The sequence below is a fragment of the Xyrauchen texanus genome, chromosome 31, assembly GCF_025860055.1.
Source record: "Xyrauchen texanus isolate HMW12.3.18 chromosome 31, RBS_HiC_50CHRs, whole genome shotgun sequence".
NCBI lineage: Eukaryota > Metazoa > Chordata > Actinopteri > Cypriniformes > Catostomidae > Xyrauchen > Xyrauchen texanus.
The window spans coordinates 10,766,910-10,794,316 of record NC_068306.1 but is presented as its reverse complement, the minus strand read 5'-3'; the positions used below and the strand labels follow the sequence as shown (position 1 = coordinate 10,794,316).

General features: G+C 42.0%; 1 protein-coding gene across 5 annotated transcripts in view; it reads left to right on the top strand.

Moving 5' to 3' along the window:
• Window positions 1-3,768: 3,768 nt before the first annotated feature.
• Window positions 3,769-27,407, top strand: part of LOC127625066 (CUGBP Elav-like family member 4) — a 134,360-nt gene continuing 110,721 nt past the window's right edge. For all 5 annotated transcript variants that reach the window (XM_052100129.1, XM_052100127.1, XM_052100126.1 and 2 more), the window contains exon 1: window positions 3,769-4,339. In XM_052100129.1, coding sequence (XP_051956089.1) covers window positions 4,075-4,339 — 265 coding nt within the window. In that variant the 5' untranslated portion in view covers window positions 3,769-4,074. The remainder of the gene's footprint in view (window positions 4,340-27,407) is intronic.

Sequence of the window (27,407 nt, the reverse complement as noted above, 5' to 3'; positions counted from 1 at the left end):
CCTCTGAGTGCAGTAGGTGAGAGGGCCATGGAGTGTATCTTGTTTCCTTTTTAATGCTGCGTTGGAGTATGTCCAACGTTTTAAAACATATCCTTACAAGTTAATGCTGTTTTAATATTTAACCATTCGACCTTGGGTCAAAGTAAATAAAACGTTTAAGGAAAATACTGGGTTCAGTGAAAGTTCAGCTCAATCAACAGCATTTGTGTCATAATGTTGATTACAACAAAATGTGATTTGTCCCTTCATACAATGGAAGAGAATAGGACCAATACATAAACATTAAAATACTCACTGTTTCAAAAGAATAGCCTCAGTACAAAAGAATATGCTTCTTAACATGATTTTTTCTCACTATAATTGAATTGCCTTTTTAAAATTAGGCAATTCAATTGCTGTAACTGTAACATTACTGTGTGTTACAGTAATTGAATTGCCTTTTTAAAATTATAAGCTACATTTCTCCATTTAAACCCTCCAAAAATTAGCCACATTCACTTCCATTGTAAGTGCGAAATTTGGGCTTTTTTTTACAAAAAAGTGGGACGACTCAAAATGTTTTTTGTTGTTATAACGTAATGCTGTCGATTGAGCTGAATTTGTACTGAAACTGGAATATTCCTTTAAGAGATGTAATATAGAAACCAAAGCTAATAGTCTCTTACATGCTTCAATATTTGTGTTAATGCTTTACTTAAGGGAAGCCACGTGATGTGTTGCCCATTTTCTTTTATTATTATTTTTCTTCTCACTAAAAATGTAAAGTTACTCAAGGCACCATTTAAGGGTTCCTCAGCCACAACACCTGCTGAACCCTCTGGAGATCCTCCAGCCTCAAATGTCCTATCTATGTACTCATGGAACTTCAATAGGGAAGACCGGGGCTAGTTGTCACACAGGGAAGTTGTCACAAAGGCTATATCTCAGTAAAAATACAATTTTGAGTCAGTTTTTTTGCCTCATAATTGTTTTATTAATGTTCAAATAAAATCAACGCCATTGATTCAGTGGTAGATTGCATTATGCAGATTGCATTGTGACAACTTACCCCATATACTGTTGTGTGTTGACATATATTGAAGAAAGATAATGTAGGATATTTGGTATGAGACATTTAGAAGGGTACTTTAAAGTGCCCTCATTCTCACACCATTATCAGAAGGGAATTTAGGGTCTCAAATATGTGAGCAATGAACTAAATTAAACTGTCCTTATTGTAAATTATTAGGTAATGAAATGTATAATGGAATTAGTCTGACATTTTAAAGAGGTACATCAGGCTATAATCATTAATTAATTTTCAGACTAGGCATTGTGTGTGGGTCTGTGCAGTCTTGTATATTTTATAGGATTGATTCAGCAAATTACTGTGACTTTGTGTGAGATGTTTCTGGATTAAGGAATGTCCTTTTAAGATGCTGTTTGCTGAACAATGATCATGATGTCATGCGATCTGATGAGCTTAAGTGTAGCAAACTGGTCCATATCGGAGGACAGAACCCTGTTTGTCCCAAGTCTCTCGGGAACTCCAAGAGTGTGTGTTATGTCTTTTATGGCTTTGTTTTTTGAACTTAGGGCCTCTTTGCAGAGAAGCTGTCAAGTCATACGGGATCTAGACAAGTCTCTTTGTTAGTTTTATTGGCCAGATGTGAGACTTACTGGCACCTGAAGTTTTTCCATTTATGACGTAATATTGGGTAAATCCTAGATACAAATCATGTCGTTTTAATTCTTCTGCATGTATAATACTACAATAATAATAGCTTTTCTTTTTTTACTCTCATTAGAATTGATCCAATTTAATCAATTACAATGCATTGGGTCAAAACAATGTTATGATTTTTGATTTTTTTTTTTGTGCTACCTTTTCCAATTTTGGTGTTTCATTAATAATTTTGTGCGATGTTTTATTAATGTTCACATGCAATCAAACCCATTGGTTAAGTGGAAGTTTACATTGAGCTGGTTGCATTGTGACAACTTACCCCATATAGTGTGACAACATGTTCCACTATTGAAGCAAGATAGTCCAATAGTTATTTGAAGCCATGACTTCAAAGACCACAAACTTTCAAAAATAAACCTACCCTGAGAGATTTTCACTGGAATAAACAGTGTGACAATTAGGCCCAGTCTCCATTATATATTATTATATTTAATTAATTGAATTAATTGTATCTCATACTTCTAAACTGTCTCGCAACTGGGCGTTGCAAAGCTTTGAACAGAACTCATCTAAAGTGGCTTGTTGAAATTTTCCTCAGTTTTGAGTTCACCTGAACGCCCCAATACCTGCTGAACAAATGTACGCCCGTTGTTATCCGTGGGTCTCATACTCAGCAGGAACTCTGTGGCAGCCTACAATTTCCCATCATTATGAGCAGGTGCTTTGGGCTTGACAGTGGTGTGTCATTGTCAGCATGAAAAACTCTGTGGTTGTGTGCTGTGATGTGGAAATTGGATGCTTGCATGCAATTTTGCGCTTCTGTCAACATCATGGATAAGTGTGGGATTTTAGAGGCGTTCGGGGCTCACGTTAGATGTTTGAAGGCATCACTCAAAATCTCCATGCAGTCTTCATTACCTCCAGAATGTTTTTGTTCCTGATCAGAAAGAGCAGCCGATCTCTGTAGACTCCTTGATCAGTTTATGTTATTAAATTGGAGCGACACTTTGTTTTTTTTTTTCTTTCTGTCTTTTTCTATCTAGTAAAGCAAGAGAGTGTATTTGTATTGTAGGCGTAAGATATTAATTTCTTTGTAATATCAATTTGCAACAACATTTTAATCTGACATAATCAGAAGATAAGGTGGAAGTCTAAATACTGTAAGGCCTAAATAAAAAATAAAAAATGTGACTAAGTAATCTCTCTAAAAGTAACCTACTCCAAACATCTTATGTCAGCTTTTAAACAGTTCCTCTTTAAGAACAATTAGAGTCTTTTTTTTCCTATATATCTGTGCATCTCTTTATGCACTCGCTTAAATGTGTATTTAACCCCATTCCTGAACACGCACACATCCTAACATGTGTCGTCCGTGAGCTGCAGGGCAGGGATTTGATCCTCCCTGCTCGTGCACGCCGCGCGGAGGAGCTCACAGTCCTCTTTTTCCAGCATGGCTCGCGCGTTTGAAGATACTCATCGTTTCTCATTCAACGAGATACACTATTAAATCGTGATGCATGATCTAACTTATAGGTTTAAATAATTTATCCCGGCGAGGTTACATGCACAATGCTGCTTTTGCCCGTGCACTTTCCGTGCGTTTCAGCACTGGCGCTGTCCACGCGAGCATTAGTTCCCCCTCTGTGCATTTAAACCGAATCTTTTTTGATACTCTCAGGGGACATGTGAGGATAGAAATGTAAACGTTATGCATAAACGACTGCATTGAAAGGCATATGCATAACACTGATCACTACGCTTATAATATACGCAAAATAAACACATTGATTGTCACTATATATAAGTCTACGCTCGTAGTGCGTCATTCACAAGGCAGTGCACAAAGACCTGAGCAAATTTTGATGTTTTCTTTATTTATAGTCCCTCTCCTTTGGCGGAGCATACCATGTTACTCTATAACTATGCGGAGGGGGAGAAAGAGCGTCGAGTGACACCAACAGCAAGATCCTGGGAGCTGCTTCTCCTCTACTAACATCCCCACTGCACGGAGCGCATATGAGCCAGCCCTGTCTGTTTAAACCGAGAGGACACCCATACCGACGTCTCAGTACAAAAAATAAAAGGGTAGCCAGAAGCAGCAAGGGGCGAGGGGAACGGAGGTGTGAGTAAAAAGCGCGAGCTCTCGGTCTCTTTCTCCCTTTTATTACATGAATGAATGAATGAATTATTGAGTAGTAGGGCACGCTTACAAGGAAACACGCCTCCGCCTGGACGACCGACCGCCGAAGCCTTTGATATTTGACTTTGTTCAATGGTCCTACGTGTTTCTATTTGCACATTTTGGGCTCGAGAGTAGGACTTGTGTCACGTCTCGCGCCCGTCATCGTAAAACACTTCGGAAGATTTTTGCACGAACTACCGCTGCCACGAAACTCCTCGCCGAGAAGATGGCAACTTTGACGAACGGACAGGTGGACGGCGGCATGGTGCACGGAGGAGCCGGTACGAACGGGCTCGTGAACGGAATAAGCCACGCGCACAGTCCCGCGAGCTGCGCCACCATTCCCATGAAGGACCACGATGCCATCAAACTGTTCATCGGACAGATACCGCGCAACCTGGACGAGAAGGACCTCCGGCCGCTCTTCGAGGAATTCGGCAAGATCTACGAGCTCACCGTGCTGAAAGACCGCTTCACTGGCATGCACAAAGGTATTTGTTTTTCCTGCTCGTCTGCTGTCACGCTGTCGCTATAATGCCTTTATTTCTTTACGTTCTCCTGTCACAGCATCGGAGGTTACGAACGACAGACTTGGATTGAACATCATATATAAAAATGTAACGTATCCAACTAACATATTCTTGGTCGCCAGAACAAACCTTTAAGGTTATTTTTGGATTGCTAGGAAAGTTGTATTTTATTTTATTGAAATAAAACTTATATTTTAGGTTCTTGCTAGCATAATGGTTCCACTAACGTTCCCTTAACATGTGAATACTACAACATTACATCAGTAGTTAGTCTACAAGCCATGTCTTGTTTTATAAGGCACATAAAAGCCTCTGTGTTCAGTTTTTGGTTGTAAAAAACAAAGCCCAAAAAAGAATGTTTCTAGAACGTTTGGAGTTAGTTCTAGAAAATTAATAAATGCAATAACCAAATGGGAACCATACACTAATGTTAGGCGAACATTCGTTTGCTGGGCTTGAGTTCCATTTAGCTCCATCAATTTGTTAGACATCACATCAAAAACTTACCATTGAGGCTGATTCCAGGGTAGTTGTGTGTGTGTGTGTGTGTGTGTGTGTGTGTGTGTGTGTGTGTGTGTGTGTGTGTGTGTGTGTGTGTGTGTGTGTGTGTGTGAGCGTGTATTTATCACTTTGTGTCCCCATAAGGATAGTAAAACCTGAAATTTTTGACCTTGTGGGGACATTTTGTCGGTCCCCATGAGGAAACCAGCTTATAAATCATACTAAATTATGTTTTTTGAAAATGTAAAAATGCAGAATGTTTTCTGTGAGGGTTAGGTTTAGGGGTAGGGTTAGGTTTAGGGGATAGAATATAAAGTTTGTACAGTATAAAAACCATTATGTCTATGGAAAATCCCCATAAAACATGGAAACACTACGTGTGTGTGTGTGTGTGTGTGTGTGTGTGTGTGTGTGTGTGTGTGTGTGTGTGTGTGTGTGTGTGTGTGTGTGTGTGTGTGTGTGTGTAAATTCCCCAAATTAGTTTTCTCTGGAAATCACACTCTCTTTAACATTTGTCTACGTAATCGCAATGCTCAATCCGAAAAACACACTATCTGTGTATTTTTATCCCTCATACACTATCCATGACAAGCTTATTCAATCCTAATTTATTGTAAGCCTTTGTATAACCAATATCCATTCCAGGTTCAAAGGGAAATGGCAGCCTTCAAGACAGTGACAGATGACAGTGAGAAAATTATAAGCATGTATTGGATCTCTAGTGAAAGAGTGTGAGGTCTTTTTTTTGGTAACCTCTTAGTTGGGGTTGTTTAGCCATGATTGTTCCTGTTCTACTTCCTCATGCTAAAATATAAATTTATGATGACACTTCACAAAATTGCATTTTGGTGTGTGGTATGTTCCAGCAGGAACAGCAGCTGAACTATAATTACTTCCGCTTATCTTCTTCTTGCCAGTTGGTGTCATATGCAGCAGCTCACATCTCCGGTTAGGTACGACCACAACTGTGCCTTGTTTGTGTGCTTGCTCACTCCTGCAGTGTGGTAATTACGGCTGAACCCGTGTTCCTGTGGTGTATTCGGAAGGATGAAATGCTGAAATGCTCAACTGGGGGTCCAAGGGTGTCTCTCTAGGACGATCTTCCCCGGGGTGTCATTATTTCACAGGCTTGTCTAATTGATCCCTGACCCAGAGGACGTTGTTTGGCTTTAGGGTCACATCAGTGGCTAATTTCCACATCTATTTCTGGGAGTCAGGGGAAGAACTGCTTACCTCAGCCCTAGGGATGTGTTCCCTCCATTATAGTAAACAAAGCTGTATGGCATAGTGCAGAGCAAAAATGTGGTTTTGAGGAACGGGTCTGGGGACGGTAGTAGGTTATATTTTATTAATAGCGCCGCTGGAGCACACTGGAGTCCCGTCCGGTGGTTAATCATGTTTCTCGTGAACTATGGAGAGCCATGCCGGCTGATTCTAGGAACTGTCTACTTCCAGCAATACATGGTCCCCTGTACCCAACCCCCCCACAGCTCAAGCAGTGCCCATGTTTGCTGGTGTGGCTGTTAGGCCTGGTTGGCTCCATGTTACCACTGAGCTAGTACTGGTTCACTCTCTTTCTACAGCACACGATTCAGTCTCATAAGCGCTGGCGTCAGTGTCTCTTTATATCCATTTCACTTCGGCAGCAGTGTTGTCCTCTCCGTGCCCTGCTGCCAGCTGAGGCCTGCCCGCTATGGAGCTCTCATTGGTTACACTGATGACTTTCCTGTAAGACTTTTCTTCCATTAAATACAAAAGGAGATGCTAGGCAGAATGGTAGCCACAGTCACAATTCACTTTCATTGCACATATATTTTTCAGTCCATTGAGAGTGAATGTTGGAGGAAGAAGGTTGTGGGTTTGGACAACCTGGTCTCATAGAATTACTTAACTATACCTACATATAAAGTGATTTTTATGTGACTTGTTGAACCTATCGCGGCAGTTTGGTGGTAAAATAAACACTAGAGGCACTACAACTGACTTTTATTCAATTACACATAAATCACAAGTAAAACGGCAGATTATCTACTCATAAACACTTAATTGAATGTTTTGGCCTGTTCCGCACACAATGCTACCTAATGACACAAAGACACTTTTACTATACTTAATATCATTGAAAATTGAATTTGCATGCACACAAGTTGACACATAAACTAAAAGTGTCATAGAAGCACCACAAAATGATGTTGCATTTTTCTTCACACATTTGCTTTATGATACTATCAGTTAGGTTTAGGTTAAGGGTAGGGAGGTAGGTTTTGTTGATTTATAACTCAATCAAGCATTAACCTTAACCTCATCTGTTTGGGAGAATGTTTACCTCGCCTTTAGTGGCACATAGTGTGCATTTCACCTTGGAGATGCTGCAATACGTGTAAGGAACCACAAAATAACATTTTGCAAAAACGTTGTCAAGCTGGGTTTGGAACAAAACAAGGGAGAGTAAATAATTACAGAATTTTCATTTAAGAGTTGTACTATCCTTTTAAAATGTGGTTTAGTTCAACTGATCTTCTCTCGACCTCATTGTTATTTTTATTGGGGTCATTAAAGCTTACTAAATGTTTCAGTCCAACAGTTTTCTGTTTTCCTTTCCAACACAATCATCAACATTGTTGTCATTGTGATTATGGGGAGTTCTCCATTTTGGCTCTTCATCCTTCTCCACATCCACCCACTTCCCCTCTTCACATGTTATCACCTCCTCCAGCCTGCTGCATCCCTGCAATGTCTCTTCTCTCCCGATCACGCGATTTCTCATTCCATTCACAGGCTGGAACGGGGGTTTTGTCATCCATTTATTCACTCGCTTAGCCACCCACACACATACATACAAAAACGCATACAGTACATGCACACACATATTATTCTAGATTCAGTATTAAGCTCCGTGCTGAGTTAAGGTCTTGAGAGCAGGTCTTTTGGCTCGCTGCTTGGTGCTGTAAACTCTTGGGATAATAAAAATGGCAAAATCTCAAGATAAATGCTTGATTAAACTGCAAATATTAGTGCCTTTAAAAAATGGTTGCTCCTTCCATGCGGATGATTGTTTGGATTGCAATGTTTACATGACAAACTGAGACAGCAGTTTGGCAAGCTAGTTTAGAATATCGAGATTACATCCAAAATGTAAATCATGGAATTTTACTAGCATTAAAGGGATATACATTTGTCAATGTTTTCTCACTCCTGTGTTGTTCCAAACTCGTATGACTTATTTTTTATGGTCGGACACAAAAGGAGATGTTCACTTTTATTGCAGGGAAAACATATGCATTGAAAGTGAATGGTGACTGGGGCTAACATTCTGCCTACTTTCCTTCAAAGAGGAAAAAAAGTAATATGGGTCAGAACAACATAGTTCACCACAAAACTGAAAATGATGCCTTTAATAGCTAGCTCATTTTTTATTTATTTTTTATTCTAAAATCATCAAGAAAATGGTCTTTTGCTGAGCAGGTAAACACCAGAAGCGATCATCATTGGGAAGCGTGAGCATTTGAAGCTGTGTTAAGTGTAGGTGTAGAGGGAACGTGTTTGATGCTGTAAAGAAGCATGTAGGAGGAGACGCTCTGTATTTTTCACACTGTGCTGCCGAATTCATGCCGTCTATTTTTGATAGTCATTATTCTCATGCATATGGGCTCTTTGATATGCAGACGTGGTGTGCGGGCATACACTTGATTTCCAGTCTGCATCTTGAGCACAGACAATGTCTGAATAAGGCACAATGTGTTTTACGTTTGGACTCTAATGAGACATTGAGCAGGGTGAGCTCCATTCATCCTCATGTCTGAGCAGCCAGAGTAATGATTCTGTACATCAGTTATCTAGTCTTTAGACTCTTTTGTCTTGGGGAAAATGGCTGAAAGTGATAAAGAGGAGAATAGTGCAAGCCTGGCTAAAGGATTGAGATGTTAAGAAGAGAAAGATGGATGAAAACAAACAACAAGACAGTTAAGCACACGGAAATGCCTCTGTTTTAAGCAGACTAATCAAAAGAGACATAAAGAGAGTTGAATGTAGATTTGGACTGGGTACCATGGCAGGCCAGAGCTGGAGAGTTTCAGAGTCCTCAGTTCTCCGCTAGTTTCATTTGGCTTCTCTGCGTGACTCAGCACAGCTAATAGAGGCCATTTGTACCAGTCACAAGCAGCTGCAGGAATCACGCCGAGGTCTGTAGCATCTTCTACTTGCACATCTTTAAGCATAGCACAGACTGCAGCTATACACTAAACTATCTCCCCCAAATGCAGGCTGGGGAGACAATATTCTGATCTCTCTTTTTATAGCCACCTAGTCTTTGAGGGTGAATGAACAAACTCGCTGTTTATTATGCAACATGGTCTCATAGAATGGCTTTACTATACCTCCATTTTTGCGAAGTTATTTTTACATGGCTTGTTGTACGTATCGTGGCAGTTTCTTGGTGCAATAAACACTAGAGGCACTAAAACAACAATGACTTTTATTCTCTTCCACACAGATCACTAGTAAAAGGGCAGATAATCAGTTCATACACTCTGGGCGGCTGTGGCTCAGGTGCTAGAGTGGGTTGTCCAATAATCGCAGGGTTAGCGGTTCGATTCCTGGCCACATGACTCCATATGCCGAAGTGTCCTTGGACAAGTCACTGAACCTCAAGTTGCTCCTAATGGCAGGCTAGCGCCTTGCATGGCAGCTCTCACACACAGTCACTGGTGTGTGAGTGTGTGTGTGTGAATGGGGGAAAGAGACGCAGTGTAAAGTGCTTTGGTGACCTCTAAGGTTAAATAAAGGTGCTATATAAGTGCAGACCATTTACATACACATAATTTTTACCCTGTTACTCCCATAATGCTATCTAATAATATATAAACACTTACTACAGTGCATGACTTGTAAGGCGATACATTATAACATTTGCATTACTTAACCAGCTACATTAATAAGCATGTTTGTGTGCATTAAAATTGCACGGTAGCTCAACTGATAAGAGTGTTGCACTTGTGATACGAAGGTCTGGGATTCGAGTCAACACGTGTCTTAGAAGCACCACAAAATGACGTGGTTGCTTTGGCAATTGTGTTTTTCATCTAACATTTGCTTTTTTCTGACACTATCGGTTAGGTTAAGTTTCAAGGTTTAGGGTAGGGATGCCGGTTTTGTTGATTTAAAACTCTACTGAGTATTAACTTAAAAACGAATCTATTTGGGAGATAATTTAACTTGCTTTTAGCGCCACACTTGGACGTCACCTCGGAACTGCCGCAATACATGTAATGAACCACATAATATCATGTAGCATAGTGTTGTTCATTCGTAGCTTCATAATATCTATGTATTGGGTGCTCTATATTCGCTAGATGGGTTTTGAAGTTCCCAGCAAGCGCTCGTTAAAAAATTTAACATTGCGAATGTTTTCATGTCAAGAGACTGCATTAATGGGGAAGAGTTTCTGGGCAAGAATTTTCTGAAAGGCAATTGGATGTCCTTGCCAGAGAAACACAAAAGCTGGGTTTTTCCTCCTGCGGCTTGGTGTTAATTCAGCTCGCGTCCTGGACTCACCATTGCATTGCTGTTGCATCATCTGCACACACAGCGTTCCTCTTTTTTTTTTCTCCCCACCTCGTTTGGATCCGCAGATGTTCGGAGCCTCTGCCCATCCCAAATCCTCTCAAGCCTCTAGTCTCAGATCGCTCATACCTGCCGGCAAGCTCCCACTTCAAATGCAGTTTCTCCCACAGTGCTGCATGATCAATGCAAATGTTTTGTATATAAGTAAGTCGACGTGTCACTGTGGAGGTCGTAGCGGGCCATAGGTTGCCCTCTTGCTCTCCTCTCAATATGCAGCATGCCTGCATTGGAATATAAGTAGCTGCAGTGGCACTAACACGCATGTAAATATTCAGGCCCATTTTTCAGTCAGACAGTCGAGAGGGTGGCAGCACTGTTTTCGCCCAGTGTTATTTTTGAGGCGATGCCACAGAGGTCGCCCATCAAGAGGAGATATAGTTACTCAAGGTGAGCAATGACTTGCCCATGAAAGAGTACAGAGGAGAGGAAGTGTGTGCCAGCTAGAATAGAAGACCTGTCTGGCAGGCCTGACCTTCCCATGGCCTTTATTAACTACTGCGACCCTGTTATGCTGTGTGAATTGTGCCAGAAGTTAACTATTCTCTCGTACCTCGAGGCACTTCAAAACACATCTCAGTTTCTCAGAGCTCATGCAGGCATGTTTATGTGCAACACCTTATCCCACAACACTCATCTCATGAACTCCTCCTCCGCTATCTACCATCACTCACTGTCAGATAATTGTATTGTGTTTGGCCATGTGAACTTTTAAACTGGAAGTAATAACGTTTGGCGGAGGCGATTTACTCTCTAAATTGAAAAGAATGCAAATACTCTGTGCTGCACAGCTTCCTAAAATTCCATCCTGCAAGATTTATGTGCGACATAATGGCCTTGTTGTGTTTTCATATATTTAAATAGCAGGATTCGAAGAGCTAGACAGGGCAACTGAGTTCAGTCTTAAAAGTTTTATATGGTATAGCTGTAATGTCATAAATGGTGCAGATGAATAGCCCGAGGCCACACCCCCTCTGTAGCATACCGTTTTTTGTTTGTTTGTTTTTTTATCTCGCCCCGACTGTGAATCACCGTTTTGATTTAAGGACCTCAGAACCCTTGCAGCATTATGACAACAACACTTGCGAAATTAATAGTTTCTGTTTTCAAACTAGTTACATCATCTAAGTGTTCATGTGATGTGGAGCGTGTGTTAAATATTTAAAGGGTTTAGGAGCAGTGTATGGACTGCTGTCTGGGGGGGGGGGGGTAGGAATAGGTGTCACAGTGCCCATAATTCAGTGAGAATACAGAGCTGTCAATCAGAATGTTTTAGTTTTGTCTGGAGAAACTTTTCACCCTGAACTGCTTCTCTTCATAAATTCATAAACGCTTGCTACCTTTAATAAATCCCTTCCACTATAACTAATGCAGCCATATGCTTACTGTGAACTTTTTAGTGTGCTTATAAAAGACACAATGAATCAATGTGGGGAAGATAATTAAATATAAATATTAAAAATGATTACAAGATTTATTCTCTCTACATTTTTAAACAGTATTATCACAAACCCATCATTTTGGCATTGCTAACACCATCCTTGAGTTTAGTCTCAGCAGCATTGCTCTGGCCTACCCATTGAATAAATCATCAGTTTTAAAACAAAGCCAACTTATTTGTATTTATTTATTAATTTTCTTACAAATAAACCACCAATAATCTGCATTTAACTTTCATTTTATTTTATTTTTTATGTGTCTGATGCTATCACTGATTCTACATCCATCTACAGTAGTTAAAAATACACCACTGCTCTTTTGTGAGCCCTTTACATCATTTAAAATTATTTTTTGCATTATGTGAAGTGTTCAGTTCGTAACCTATTTGTTAGTCTAATGATGCTGTATTCAAACTCCATTAATTAGCAGAGTGTGGAGAGAATGGAGAGGTAGAGCTTTAAAATGAGACAAAAGCCTAGGTAATAGCTTAGATCATTTTCATTGTATGGACTGATTTAAGCCAGCAACATTTTAATTACTTTTTGGTGTAGATGAGCACAAATAAAGAGAAAAATTTAGAAAAGCATTTAGAAAGGAACAAAGGGGACTGTGCCTTTATTATCTGGTGGTGGTCCATAAATTGGGCTTTGTAAAAGCAGTAAAATATCGGTAAAACCTGGTTGTGAAGATAGCTGGTGTTTGTTTGGCTCTGGACTCCTGTTAACATTTTCTCATATACATTTTTTCAGTCACCTTCCCCTCACTATTGTTATTATTTAGTTTTGTTACTAAGCTGTTTACCATTGGCCCCCACAAAGAAGGCAATACACACACACACACACACATGTTTATCAGTCCAAATGGGGACATTTTTTGCATTATTTGTCATATTCAATATATATATATATATATATATGAACACACACATACACACTACTGGTCAAAAGTGTTAAAACACTCATTCTTTATTATAATTGTTTTTTGGTGTTTTTTTTTTTTTTCACATTTTATGATAATAGTAAAGTCATCAAAACTATGCAATAATATAAATTGAACTATGGGAATTATGTTGTCACTAAACAAAATCCAAAATAAATAAAAACTGTGTTTTATTTTAGCATCTTCAAAGTAGTCATCCTTTGCCTGGATTTTGCAGACATGAACTCTTAACATTTTCTTGAGGATCACCCTGGGATGCTTTTTAAAAAGTATTGAAGGAGTTTCCATCTATCTTGGGCACTTTTTGGCTTCTTTTCTTTATTATTTGGTCCAAGTCATCAATTTCAAAAACTTTTTTATATATATATATATATATATATATACAATTTTTGTTTTAGAATGAAATAAATCGATATGGTGGCACAATTATATTTTTGTCTACAAAAATAATTTTAAAAATGTAAGCACGCGCCTTCAGATCAAAAGATTTTTAAGATCATGAGCAACATTTCAGTTAAGTGTTTCAAAACTTTTGACCAGTAGTGTGTGTGTGTGTGTGTGTGTGTGTGTGTGTGTGTGTGTGTGTGTGTGTGTGTATATATATATATATATATATATATATACAGTATACAGATCAGCCACAACATGAAACCACCTGCCTAATATTGTGTAGGTCCCCCATGTGCCACCAAAACAGCGCCAACACACATCCCAGAATAGCATTTTGAGATGATATTACTGTTATCCGAGTTACCGTAAACTTTGTCAGTTTGAACCAATCTGGCCATTCTCTGTTTTGACCTCTGTCATCAACAAGGTGTTTTCGTCCGCAGAACCATTCGGTTTGTTTTTGGCACCATTCGGAGTAAATTCTAGGAGATCCCAGGAGATCAGCAGTTACAGACATACTCAAACCAGCCCCTCTGGCACCTATTCATGCGATCAAACAATCATCCTTGCAATTATCTAATCAGCCAATCGTGTGGCAGCAGTGCATAAAATCATGCAGATACGGGTCAGGAACTTCAGTTATATATATATATATATATATATATATATATATATATATATATATATATATATATATATATATATATATATATATAAGGCAACACACTTGTTTTGGATTCATCAGAAGTATAATATTATGTCAGTCTTCATTAATGCATTGCGGAAGCAATATCGGGTCTTTACTTTACACAACACTCACCCACCATTGTGTGGAAAAAATATTTTGTGTGTGTGGCTAAAAACATCCAGGAACATTTTATATTTTACATTTGCAATTTGTTCCATCATAATACATGACTGAAACAACATTTGTTTTCATAATATTGCATATTTGAAATGAATAACTACATTAAGCATAATTTGCCTTTTTTCAACAAGAGCAATATTGCATTATGAGCTGCTGTTTTGTGTTCTACATGTCAGAACAGCCATCCATCTGTATTTTTTTATTATTGGGAAGTCTTACCACAGGGGAAAGCTCTACAGGAACAGATTCAATACAAGGTGTTCCCGTACCTTTGCTAATGTGCCATATTGTGCTGAGCTGTATTGAGTTTTATCATGCAGGGTTTGATATAAAATAGAGCATATGTGGACGGAGGATATGAGAAGCGGGTATGCAGTAGGGCATTGTGGGACATGTGAGCTCGGAGCAGGGAGGATACACGTCATCTGCACTGCGAAGAGCAGTCAGAGCTGATAAAAATGGAGATATGATATCAGACGACTTTAGTGCATGGAGATTGCAATGTTTATGCATGCAGCATACATGCATTACATGCAGAAGTCTACATTTACGTATGTCATTTAAAGTAAGCTGAGAGTGAAAATAAGATTGATGTTACAGATTTACAGTGTGTTCTTTGATGTAAGAAAGTTGTTCTTGTCAGTGAAGATCACACATAGATAGATTAGACCAGTGATTCCCAAACTGTGGTCCGGTCCGCGAGGGTACTGCAGGTGGTCCGTGGAAAGGCAAAATAAAATATAAAAGAATATTTTTTTACCTTCATTTTACCAGGAAATTCCCATAAATAAATAAAAACTAAAAAGAAAATGTAGGCCTATATTGATATAAAATTTTTATTAAATTGTTGTGCTTATACTAAAATGAGCTAGTGGCGCTCGGCCGTGACGTTCAAGTTCAGTGCCGTTAGAACCACAATATGGATCGGTGGATAGAAACAGGTTCTCTGAAGAGAAAAGAGGCAACCAATAAAGAGATTCACAGTGAGTCGGAGGCATCTACGAGCCAGATTCCAAATAAAAAAACTAAGAAAAGGAGGGTGAAGAGAAAATACGACGAAAGCTACTTAGCATTAGGTTTCAGCTACACCGGGCCCGAAGACGAGCCATTGCCCGTTTGCGTTTGTTGCTACGAGGCACTGGCTAACGAGAGCATGAAACCATCAAATCTTCGCCGGCATCTGGAAACCAAGCATGGGGAATTTAAGTCCAAGCCAGTCGAGTTTTTCAAAAGCAAGCTCCAGGAATACCGCACAAGCAAAAAAGTTATAGAATCGACATCTGCAGGTGGTGCTATTGCTAAAGCAGTGGAAGTCTTGTACCGGGTGTCCCGAATCATAGTAAAAAAAGGGATGCCACATACACTCGGGGAGGAGGTGGTGCTACCAGCAATTAAAGAGACTGTGGGTATCATGCTGGGTGACAAAGCACGAAAGCAAATGGACTTGATTCCATTATCAGACAACACTGTGCAGCGCAGAATCGAGGAGATGGCCAGCAATGTGAACGACCAGCTAATATCGCGGATCAAAGCCAGTCGATATTTTGCTCTTCAGCTGGACGAATCCACTGACATAGCGAACCTCGCCAACCTGCTCGCCTACGTAAGGTTTGTTTGTTTTTAATATAGGCCTATATTAGACAGACAGATGATAAAAAGAGGAAGGGAAAGATGTGGAGGGGGACAAAGGGGGATATTAGCCTACGTTCATATCGGGCTAACAAATAGACTCCAATGGCTTTTCCTTTTGACAACTTTTATTTTTATTTTTAACCTGGAGTAGGCCTACTGTGTTCCCTTTACAAAAGGCTTCACTACAATGTTGCGCTGCTAAGCGCTAGGGGAACAATCTTGCATTGTGAGCAGCTGTGAATTTGTGTGAAACACGTCAATGAAAATTGACCTGAATTTATAGCCTCGGCTGGTGAAGATCATTAGATGCACCTGTGGCCAGGCTATAAAGCAGAGGCGTCACCAGCGTGTCGACAAAAAATTTTCATTCAGAGCATACTATGCTGTGTGTCTCACAACCTGCTAGAAAACTTTCTTCTCTCTTTGTTAGGAGTTAGAAATCGTTAGGCAGTGCGCAGAACTTTCTTTCTTTCTCTCTCTACTCTGAAAGAGTATATATATATATATATATATATATATATTTATATATAAAAAAAAAAAAAGAGAAAGAGAAAATGACGGAGAAACAGAGCAAACGATGCGTGTTTCCTTGTCAACGTCTCATGACGAACAAAGACACGCATGAGTTTTGCTTTGTTTGTTTGGGGAAGAGCACGCGGCTCTCGCGTTGGGGCGGGCGGTGCGCGCATTGTGACCTTCTTTCGGTCGGGATGCTTCGCGCTCGCCTCGCTTACTTCCGAGAGCCAGCACCCGCACTTCATTCGTGGGGCTCTCGTATGGATCTGGCTGAGGAGCGAGAGACGGGTGCGTCCCTTTCGCTCGCTCTCTCCCCAGATCCGGCTGGTCCTTCTCGTGTTCTTGAAGCGCGCTCCGGCGCCTCTTCAGTTCAGGAGGGGACCTCGATTCCCTTGGGTCTATAGATTTCGAGTTACCCACATCAGAGCACTCAAAGCAGGATACAAAATCCTCTGAGGAGTTACTCGATGTGGTGACTCGTGCTGTGGCCAGACTTCAATTAGACTGGCCACGTGACCAAGAAACCCCCAAACGCTCCAAATTAGAGGATAGATTTCTGTCTGATGGCCAAGGGAAGGGAACACCTCATCAGTCCCTTCCCTTCTTTGATGACCTCCACGATGAGCTTGCTCGTTCGTGGAGGAACCCTTATACCTCGCGCGTTCACGTGCCTTCGACGTCGTTATATTCGACTATCGTGGGTGCTGAGGCGCGAGGGTATTCGAGGATGCCTCCGGTCGAAGAGACACTTGCGGGTTATCTCTGCCGGGTTCGGCATCGTCCTTGAAAAACCTGCTCTCCCTCTAAGCCATGCAGGACTACCTCCATGCTAGTGGGGAGGGCTTATCAAGCGGCAGGTCAGGCTGGTGCTGCGCTGCACACCATGGCTGTGTTACAGGCGTACCAGGCTGACCTGCTAAAAGATCTGAGTGCGGGGAAAACTCTCGACGAAGAGGCCTTTTCAGAGCTTCGTCGAGCTACGGATTTGTCTCTCCGCGCGACCAAGCAGTCAGCCCGTGCCATTGGCCGGTCTATGTCCGCTTTAGTCAGCACGGAGAGGCATTTATGGCTTAATCTGTCAGGCATCCGAGATAGGGACAGAGTTTTCCTAATCGACGCCCGGTTTCGCCTTCTGGTCTCTTCGGAGACGCCATGAATACGGTTATCTCCAGATTCCAGGAGGCGAAAAGCCATGAGGAAGCCTTTGGGCAGTTTCTTCCTCGCCGCACTCAGGGGCGGGGCCGTCGGCCACCCAGTCTCGCCTCGCCTCTGCTAGGAGAGAGGCTCAAAAACAGAGCGTGGCGAGTCGTGCTCCCCTCGTAGGGACTGGGGACAGGCTCGTCGCCCTCAGCAGCCGCCCAAGAAGGACCTCAGGGCTGTGATCTCTAAAAGAAAGAAGCCCTGACGTTCTTGTGCCCAACTTTGTGAGGGTAGTTCCCTTCGGGACGGGCGCGTGTATCATCCACTTCGGCCCTCCCGATACCCTCACGAAACCTCTTCACTCCCGCCGCCTTTGGTGTTTCGGGTGATAGAGGCTTCCAACGAAGAGTTGGGTGTACCGTTGCTTCCTGCCTTAGTCCAGGACACGGAACACTCAACACCCCCTCAACAGGAAGTGTTGAAATTAGTACCCATCTCAGAGAACCTGGCAGCGTGGAAACTTCTGCCAGGTATTTCTATGTGGGTTCTAAAGACAGTAGAAAAAGGCTACAGAATTCAATTCGTTCGCCGCCCTCCGCGTTTCAACGGCGTGGTTCCCACTACCGTAAGACCGGAGCAGGCATGTCTACTGTGGAAAGAACTGCAGAATCTCTTGGCAAAAGGGGCCATAGAACATGTTCCCCCTCCAGAGAAAGAGTCAGGCTATTACAGCAGATACTTCCTGGTTCCCAAGAAGGGTGGGGGTTGCGTCCGATTCTAGATCTTCGAGGCTTGAACCGCTCAGTCAGGGTGCTCAAGTTCAAGATGCTAACTGTCAAGTCGGTCGTGTCTCAGATCCAACGTTACGATTGGCTGGTCACGATCGATCTCATGGATGCATATTTCCATATTGGAATTCTGCCACAGCACAGGAAGTTCCTGAGGTTCGCTTCGGGGACGAAGCCTTCCAGTATCAGGTTCTTCCATTCGGCCTAGCCCTATCACCCCGCACATTCACGAAATGCATGGATGCAGCACTGGCTCCTTTGCGACTCCAGGGCATCCGCATTCTGAATTATTTAGACGACTGGCTGATACTAGCACAATCTCAAGAACTGGCAGTACATCACAGGGATATCGTCTTGGCTCATCTAGGTTCTCTGGGTTTGAGGCTCAACGTCCAGAAGAGCGTTCTTGCTCCAACCCAGGAAATTGCCTATCTAGGGATTATATGGAACTCGTTCACGATGCGGGCACGGTTGTCTCCCGCTCGTGTCAGCTCCATCCTGAACTCCCTGAGCAATCTCAGGCTAGGTCAAAGTTGCACTGTTCTTCAGTATCAACGAATACTAGGTCTCGTGGCGTCTGCGTCCACGGTTATTCCTTTGGGCCTTCTCCATATGAGACCGTTTCAGCTGTGGCTAAAAGCCAGGGGATTTCATCCAAGGGCCAGTCCCCTAAGGCAAATAAGGGTTACGCGCCGAGCTTCGTTCCCTTTCTATGTGGCTCAGACCCCGGTTCCTTACCTTGGGTCCCACTCTCGGTGCGTCATGTCGTCGCAGGATGCTAACGACAGACGCCTCCCTGACGGGTTGGGGTGCGATCTTAAGTGGTCGTCCAGCCCAAGGGGAATGGGAGGGTCATCAGCTCGATTGGCACATCAACTGCCTCGAGCTGATGGCGTATTTCTGGCCCTGAAATACTTCCTCCAACATCTCAGAGGCTGCCATGTCCTTGTGCGGGTGGACAACACAGCAGCAGTCTCCTACATAAACCGTCAAGGAGGTCTACGCTCTCGCCACCTGAATTTGCTGGCACGTCGGATTCTCCTTTGGGCCCAGGGCAAGCTCCTGTCACTCAGGGCAATTTACATCCCTGGACGCCTAAATGTGGGAGCAGATTTGCTGTCCAGACAGAACATACCGAGGGGCGAGTGGAAACTCCACCCCGAGGTAGTACAACAAATTTGGGAGAGATTTTACAGAGCAGAAGTGGACCTCTTCGCCTCTCAAGAGACTGCGCAATGTCCCCTCTACTTCTCTCTGAGTCACCCAGCCCCCTGGGTCTGGACGCGATGGCGCATACATGGCCCAGAATGTGTCTGTATGCTTTTCCCCGGTTTCTCTGCTCCCGGAGTCTTAGCCAGAGTTCGCCAGCAAGGGTCTTGCCTCTTACTGATAGCGCCTCACTGGCCGAACAGGATTTGGTTCTCAGAAATTATATCTCTCCTCGACGGCTCGCCTTGGGCGATTCCGGACAGGAGGGACCTTCTGTCTCAGGCACAGGGGACGATATTTCATCCCCGGCCCGAATTGTGGAAACTTCATGTTTGGCCCCTGAAGGGTACCAACTGAGGAACACAGGGCTGTCGCCTGAAGTTATCGAGACCATTCTTAGTGCTAGGGCTCCCTCCACCAGAAGAATCTACACCAATAAATGGGGTGTCTTCGAAAGGTGGTGCAGTTTACATGGTGCAGACCCAGTTCACTGCCAAATTGTTTCAGTTCTGGACTTTCTGCAGGAAAAACTGTCAGCAGGCATATGCCCCGCTACTCTCAGGGTTTATGTGGCCGCCATTTCGGCTTGCCACGCCTTGATGGACGGGGCGCCTTTGGGGAGGCACCCTCTTCTCGCTCGCTTCATTCGTGGAGCCAGGTGACTGAGGCCCCCTGTTAGGACCAGAACTCCCTCATGGGACTTAGCAATAGTCCTGGAGGGTCTGGCCGAAACCCCCTTTGAACCTCTAGAGTCAGCGTCTGATAGACTTCTGACTCTCAAGCTGGTTTTTCTTGTGGCAATTACCTCTCTTAAGAGAATCGGGGATCTACAGGCTCTGTCTGTTTTGCCGGCCTGTTTAGAGTTTGCCCCAGGTATGGCCAAAGCTATCCTGCATCCTCATCCTGACTACCTTCCTAAGGTGCCTTTTTCGACACTACACCCTGTCACTCTGGAAGCCTTCTGCTCCCCGCCGTTTTTAACGCCGGAGCAGGAAAGTCTTCACGGACTCTGCCCAGTCCGTGCCCTTCAAACTTATGTCCACCGCACTAGCCAGTGGCGTAAGTCTGGGCAATTGTTTGTCTGCTTTGGGGGCCGCAACAGGGTGCAGCCGCTACCAAGCAGACTATGTCACATTGGGTGAGGGATGCTATTGCCCTGGCCTATGAGGCGCGCGGTCAAGCTTCGCCAGTAGGTGTCAGGGCTCACTCCACCAGAGGGGTCGCCGCCTCTAAAGCCTTGGCTAGAGGGGTCCCTCTGCAGCAGGTTTGTGATGCGGCAGGCTGGTCCTCTCCGCACACATTCATCAGATTTTATAGTTTGGATGTTCATGCTACTCCGGGCTCTTACGTCCTTGAGTCGACATCCCAAGCTCATGCCTGAGCGGGTTTGTGACGCGGCAGGCTGGTCCTCTCCGCGCACATCCTTCGGTTTTTTATGGCAGGCTCGTGCCTGAACACATTCGTGATGCGGCAGGCTGGTCCTTTCCGCACACGTTCATCAGTCTTCATGGGTTAGATGTTTCTGCTACTCCGGATTCTTACGTCCTTGAGTCGACATCCCAAACTCATGCCTGAACAAGTTTGTGACGCGGCAGGCTGGTCCTCTCCGTGCACATTCTTCAGTTTTTATGACAGGCTCATGCCTGAACAAGTTTGTGATGCGGCAGGCTGGTCCTCTCCGCACACATTCATCAGATTCTATAGTTTGGATGTTCATGCTACTCCGGGCTCCTATGCCCTTGAGTCGACATCTCAGCTCATGACTGAACAAGTTTATGATGCGGCAGGCTGGTCCTCTCCGCTCACATTCATCAGTTTTTATGACAAGTTTGTGTTGCAATAGGGTTCTCTTCGCACACATTCATCGAACTTTATGGGTTAGATGCTTTGCTACTCCGGACTCTTATGTCCTTGAGTCGACATCTCAGCTCATGCCTGAACAAGTTTGTGATGCGGCAGGCTGATCCTCTCCGCACACATTCATCAAAAATGAATGGCTTGGATGTTTATGCGACTCCGGGCCCCTATGCCCTTGAGCCGACATCTCAAGCTCATGTCTGAGACCTCTCGTGTTTTTGTGAGTACGCTGCACAACCGTAGGGGTCCGGACAGCCCCAAGTGCGGCGGCGTGGGTATTGCGTTCCCCTAGCGCTTAGCAGCGCAACATTGTAGTAAAGCCTTTTGTAAAGGGAACGTCTCGGGTTACATGTGTAACCCTTGTTCCCTGAAAAAGGCGGAACGAGATGTTGCGCTGCTTTGCCACACTGGGACGTCCCAGGACTGCTCTTCAGAAAAAGGTATCTGTCGACACGCTGGTGACGCCTCTGTTTTATAGCCTGGCCACAGGTGCATCTAATGATCTTCACCAGCCGAGGCTATAAATTCAGGTCAATTTTCATTGACGTGTTTCACACAAATTCACAGCTGCTCACAATGCAAGATTGTTCCCCTAGCGCTTAGCAGCGCAACATCTCGTTCCGCCTTTTTCAGGGAACAAGGGTTACACATGTAACCCGAGACGTTTTCATTAAATGTGTATTTTGTAAAAAAAAAAAAATGTGTGTGCAGTAAACGTTCTTTTAACAAGCCTGTTGTACTGATGTGATGACCAGTTATAGTTTTAGTGCTAGTAAGCCTATTTAGAGGTGCGGATTAATTCAGGTAGGACTGTGTGTAGACATATTTTATTATGTGTATTATGAGGTGGTCCGCGAAAATTCTTGATTAGAAATAGTGGTCCCCACACACAAAAAGTTTGAAAACCCCTGGATTAGACAACTCTCATGTACCCCAAGAAAAATGCGTAATGAGTCTGGAACAACCCCCCATTAAACCATTATGAGATTGTAATTAGCTTGACATCTACAGAAACAGTTTATTTGTTATTTATGGAGGTCTAAGGCTTTTATTGAGGCATTGTTAAAAAATAAATCCTCATTAGTAATTTTTTCCACTTAGTGTTTTTGCATGTAAATAGGATTTTAATGTCATGATATTTATTGGACTGAAATGCGTTCGGGTTAAGATTGTCAAAGATCAACTGGACTAGTAGTGATGTTATTTTTATGGCTTAGATCCTTTGGACCTCATATTTTTATGGCTTATTATGGCTAACCAGCAGCTATATTAAAGGAATAGTTCACCCAAACATTTAATTTGCCAACATTTAATCTCTCATGTCTTTCAAAAGCTGTATGTTGTTCTTTCTTCCTTGAAATAATAAAAAAGGAGAATGTTTGCTATATATATAAAGCAGAATGTCCAAGCTGTTCTTTTCCATACACAGAAAGTTAGTGATCATGGCTTTGAAGCAAGATTTTTTTGTGAATAATGACTTAAATTAATCATGTTCTTCATACAAAGCTATCATATCACTTCAGAAGACTTGTAATATAGTGTACGAGTCGTATGGACTACCTTAAAATTTTTTGTCCTGTTTGGAGCTTACCGGTCTCTGGTTCCCATCCATGTTCATTGTATGGAATAGTGCAGCATAAAAATTCACCATTTAACATTTCGACTAACATTCTTCATAACATTTCCATTTGTGCTCCAAGTAATAAAAAAGCCTTACTGGTTTGGAACAACATGAGAGAGAATCTTATTTTTGGGTGAACTACCCCTTTAAGGTTTGTTTTGGGAATATATGAATAAGTTTGTTCTTTTTTTGTCTTTTTTGAGGGACAGTGAGGCCAGAGCAATGCTGCTGAGACTAAACTCAAGGACGGAAGACTGAAATTTGCAGAATGTTGCGGGACTTAAACCGTACAGTGAAAGTCTTTGTGGTGGTTGAATGTGTGCTAGGACAGGAAATCTGTATTTCATGCCTGAAATTGGGCATTAAACCTACACAGAAAGTAATGCAACGAAAAGCCTGTATGCTTTAGAAGCCCCAGCGTCAAAATGTGTGCTACCTAACATTTGCTCATGAATATTAATATGTTTTGGTTTAGTGGGGGCACCTTAATTTGCAAGAAAGCACGAGAGAGCATGATAAATACGGATGAGTAAGTAGGGGGTTGAATAAAAGAGAAAAGGAGGGGTGAGACAGAGAGAGCAGGGGACTCCCTGAGACAGATGTCACCCACACCGCAGATTGATAGCTCTTGGCTGGTTTCCATGCCGAGCTTTGACCCCTCTGTCCTTTGCAGTAATTTACAGGTAACATTTTTAAAGATTTAAGCACTATTTTGTAGCCGTCATTGTTTCGGACCAAGAATGACCTTCTAATGCAGGGTCACTGTCAGTCCAGAGCTAAAATGAGCCAAACCCACCTATGCAGATGTGTTCAATGGAAAATAATAAGGTACTGACTGATATAATGAAACTTCGTGGTATATTTGAACATTGTGAATATTGCAATAGTTTTTATGCACTACTTATTTGGCCATCAACTTTACATCATCAGAAAAGTCTTGCAGGTAAGAGCATTAAGACAAAGATTTAACAGCAAGTTTAATTAAGACATTATTAAGTTTGTTTACCATTGGTCCCCACAAACTTAGTAAGTTATTAAGTTTGATTCTTTCCTGTAAATCAGTTTAAATTTGTAAGTTCAAAACACTAATTTAACTATTTGTTTGCATCACTCAGAAATATTTACAATATTGCCTGCATGGCATTTTTCATATATTAAAGTAATGTTCCGCTTTCAGTACAAGTTAAGCTCAATGAACAACATTTGTAGCAAGAAAGTAATTTTATCTTGATTAAAAAAAATTATAATTGCATTTACAGAAAGGCACTTACAGTGGGAGTGAATGGTGCTTGTCCAGAAACTTTAAAATACACACAATACTTACAAAAGTATAGGCACAAGACAAAAACATGATATGTGGTATTATGTTTTTAATCTCAGTAACTGGCCTGTTATTGGACAAGCTTGGGTTTAATTAATCAGAGCTGATTGTGAATGGTGAATTTCTATAATGGCATCTGTAACTGAAAACTATTGATTTTGAATGATGCTGCATCCACACCACTAGGTGTCACTGTCCAAGTCCAAAATGACACAAACAAAAAGTTACTGAGTGCCCCATTAAATTGTATTGAACCCAGAACATTCCTTTTAAAATGTTTTAATAAATATAATATTGCTGTTTATCATTATGTATTGTTGTAATAGTTATATGAATAAAAAAAATTATTTCTAATATGAAACATGTTTTGTCAATGGCTGTTTTGTTTAACTGATCTTAACTCTGACTGGGGGAAAAACACCTTTTTGTACCATTTCAGGACTAATTAAAATCAAAATATATATTTAAACTGCCAAGAGGTTGAAAAATATCAATATGTTTTACTTTTAGTGATATCTCCAAGCTTTAAAGCATTTCTGATGGATAATTTAGTACTAAATGCGAGTGTGTGACTGTGTGTTTATGTATACTCAATGCTACTGCTCTCACAGGCATGTCTGATTAATTAAAAGGCTGTTTGTTTTAAGAATGTGGGTTTAAACATACAGTGAGCTTTGCAGCAGAGTCCAAATTTGGGCTGGAAAACAGACAGGACTGGAGTGAGGAAGTGTGGGGAGACTAGACACCCTGTACAGCTTCTGGCGGTACATCCAGCAGGCCCAGCTGGGTCTGGTGTTGGCCGAGGCATACGAGAGGCCCTCGTGTCTGCAGCAGTGGGTTGTGATCTGGGGGGAGCTACCAGCACATTATCACTCATTTGCAATTTAATGGCCCCAGAGATCACCCTGACTCACCCCACCAGCCCATTCCCAGCATGGCAAAGCTTAGTAGCAGAGATTTTAAATCACAGTATCAAATCTCAGATTAATCAACCACAAATACTGCCCTATCATTACTTATTCAAGATGCTTAGTTGGTGGCATCCACCACATTAATCATTTCAGATAACATGCATTAATACTGTGTAGCATATAGGTCTTGTAGACGTCATGCAGGTGTATTCACATATGCTTATTCACCTGTACAACAGAAAAAAGAGCTTTTGCATAGTTTATTGTGTATTTGTTTTCATTTGGATTTTGCCGTAATAATAAATTCCCAGGTATGTAGGACCTTCTCAGGTGCACTTGAAGGCGGAATAAAGGTCAGGCTTTAGTACCCAGTAGTAGGTACTCCATACTTGGTACATGATGTGTGCTAACTGCTTAAATGTTGTTGTTTTTTTTCTGTCCTATCCCAGTTCAATGTAAACTTTTCACAGGTTGACTTACTAAAAAGTGTGAACACTGTGTGTCTTTGGCACAAACAAAACATTGCTCTTTTAGCAGTCCAACAAGTCAACTTCTGGCTTAACCAATGGTGGAGTTAGGGGCGGGACCACCCCTTTGTCTGAACATTGAAGATTGGGAAAAGGGAGAACAGTAGCAGAGTTTGTGAAATCAGTTTGGGAAATATTTGCATTGTTTTTGCAGTTTAATTTGGTGCCTTTTTGGTGTTGATTTTCAAAGAAAGCTACCTGTAGATTTTGTTTTCAGGTTTTGTTTTATTCAGGTTCTGTTTTTCCCTGGAGATAACAGTCAATTCAGTCTTATTTAGGCCTGTCTGCCAATCGCAGACTACATTATTGTTCTCCACAGAGTTTTTGACTTTGTAATGATGTCCCGGGCTTTGATAACTTTGATAACTTTGACTGACAAAAAACATACTGCTTTTAGAAGGCAGCCCTGTCTATGCAAGCTGCTTTCTGACTTAAAGCTAATGTTCATGCCCACATGTACTTCCACTCAGCTATACTACCTGATGCCCTGCCCAAGGGCATTCAATTTACAAAAAAACAAAAGTCTTTCTCTTTGAAATTGAAGCTCTGCAGCCCTACATTTTCAGGGAGAGAGAGAGAGAGAGAGAGAGAGAGAGAGAGAGATAGTGTAGATGGTTGTTGGAGTTGCTCTGCAAACGGATAAATATTACAAGTTATGAGGACTGAAGAAATTCATTCCTCAATGGGCCTTCTCACACTGAGAAGCTTAGCTGTCCTCTTTTTAAAAGAGAGAGGAACATGGGTATCAGCATGTAGCAGCCGCAAGGTCCTCTGCTGTGTGCGTGTGTGTGTTTGTGTGTGTGCATGCAGGCATGCAGGATTTTAAGAGAGCAGCCTTAATGCTCAATGTTTCCAACAGAGAAGGCAGGCTGACATCCTGTCTGGGCTGTGCTCATCTCTCCTGCCTCAGACACTCATGGTTCCACTAGGGCTTGCACAACTACTCATTTTTACTTGAAAATTCTGTCATGTTCTTACCCTTATGTTGTTTCAAACTAGTATGATGTTCTTTCATCTGTAGATGTTTGGCAGCATGTTAGCCTCTGTCACTTTCATTTACATATTTTTTCTATATAATGAAAGTAACAACAGACCATCTCAGATGTCCGAGGTGAATGCAGTGTGGTTCACTCGTAACATGCAAATGCATCTCGCTTTGGGTTCTTTGATTTTTCACTTTTGCATAATTCCTTCTACTGTCAAGGCCAAGGCCAAAACCAGTACCGATACCTCTATTAAATGGATTTTGATATAAATTGCTAAATATCTGACATCAGACAGTTTTTATCATTTGTTTGTTTATAACAACAGAACATTTTCATGGTAAATAATAAAACGAGCATTTTTCAAAAACAATTTTTTTTATTTTGGACTACAGTATTGTACTACTTTAGTACTCGAGTATGTGGAAATGAAGTTTGTGGCACTACATGTACGTGTTCTCCCTTATTAATTGCTTCAATGCCAAATCCTTTTCTTACTATATATTTGTCACTGGCAATGAACGCAGCTGATGCGCATGGCACATCTTACCTATGAGAAGCCCAGAGGTGTGTGTGTGTGGGGGGGGTTGCAGCATGCACACAAACAGAAACGCACGCACACTGATCAAAATCAGTTGGAATCAAATAAATCACATCTTTTAATTTTTCTGCCCGGCATTAGCATAATCACGGAAGTGAATTCTGTGTTATTTGCATTTAGTGCGGGAATTGAAGATCGAGTTTATATCTGTTTGGCAGAGATGCAT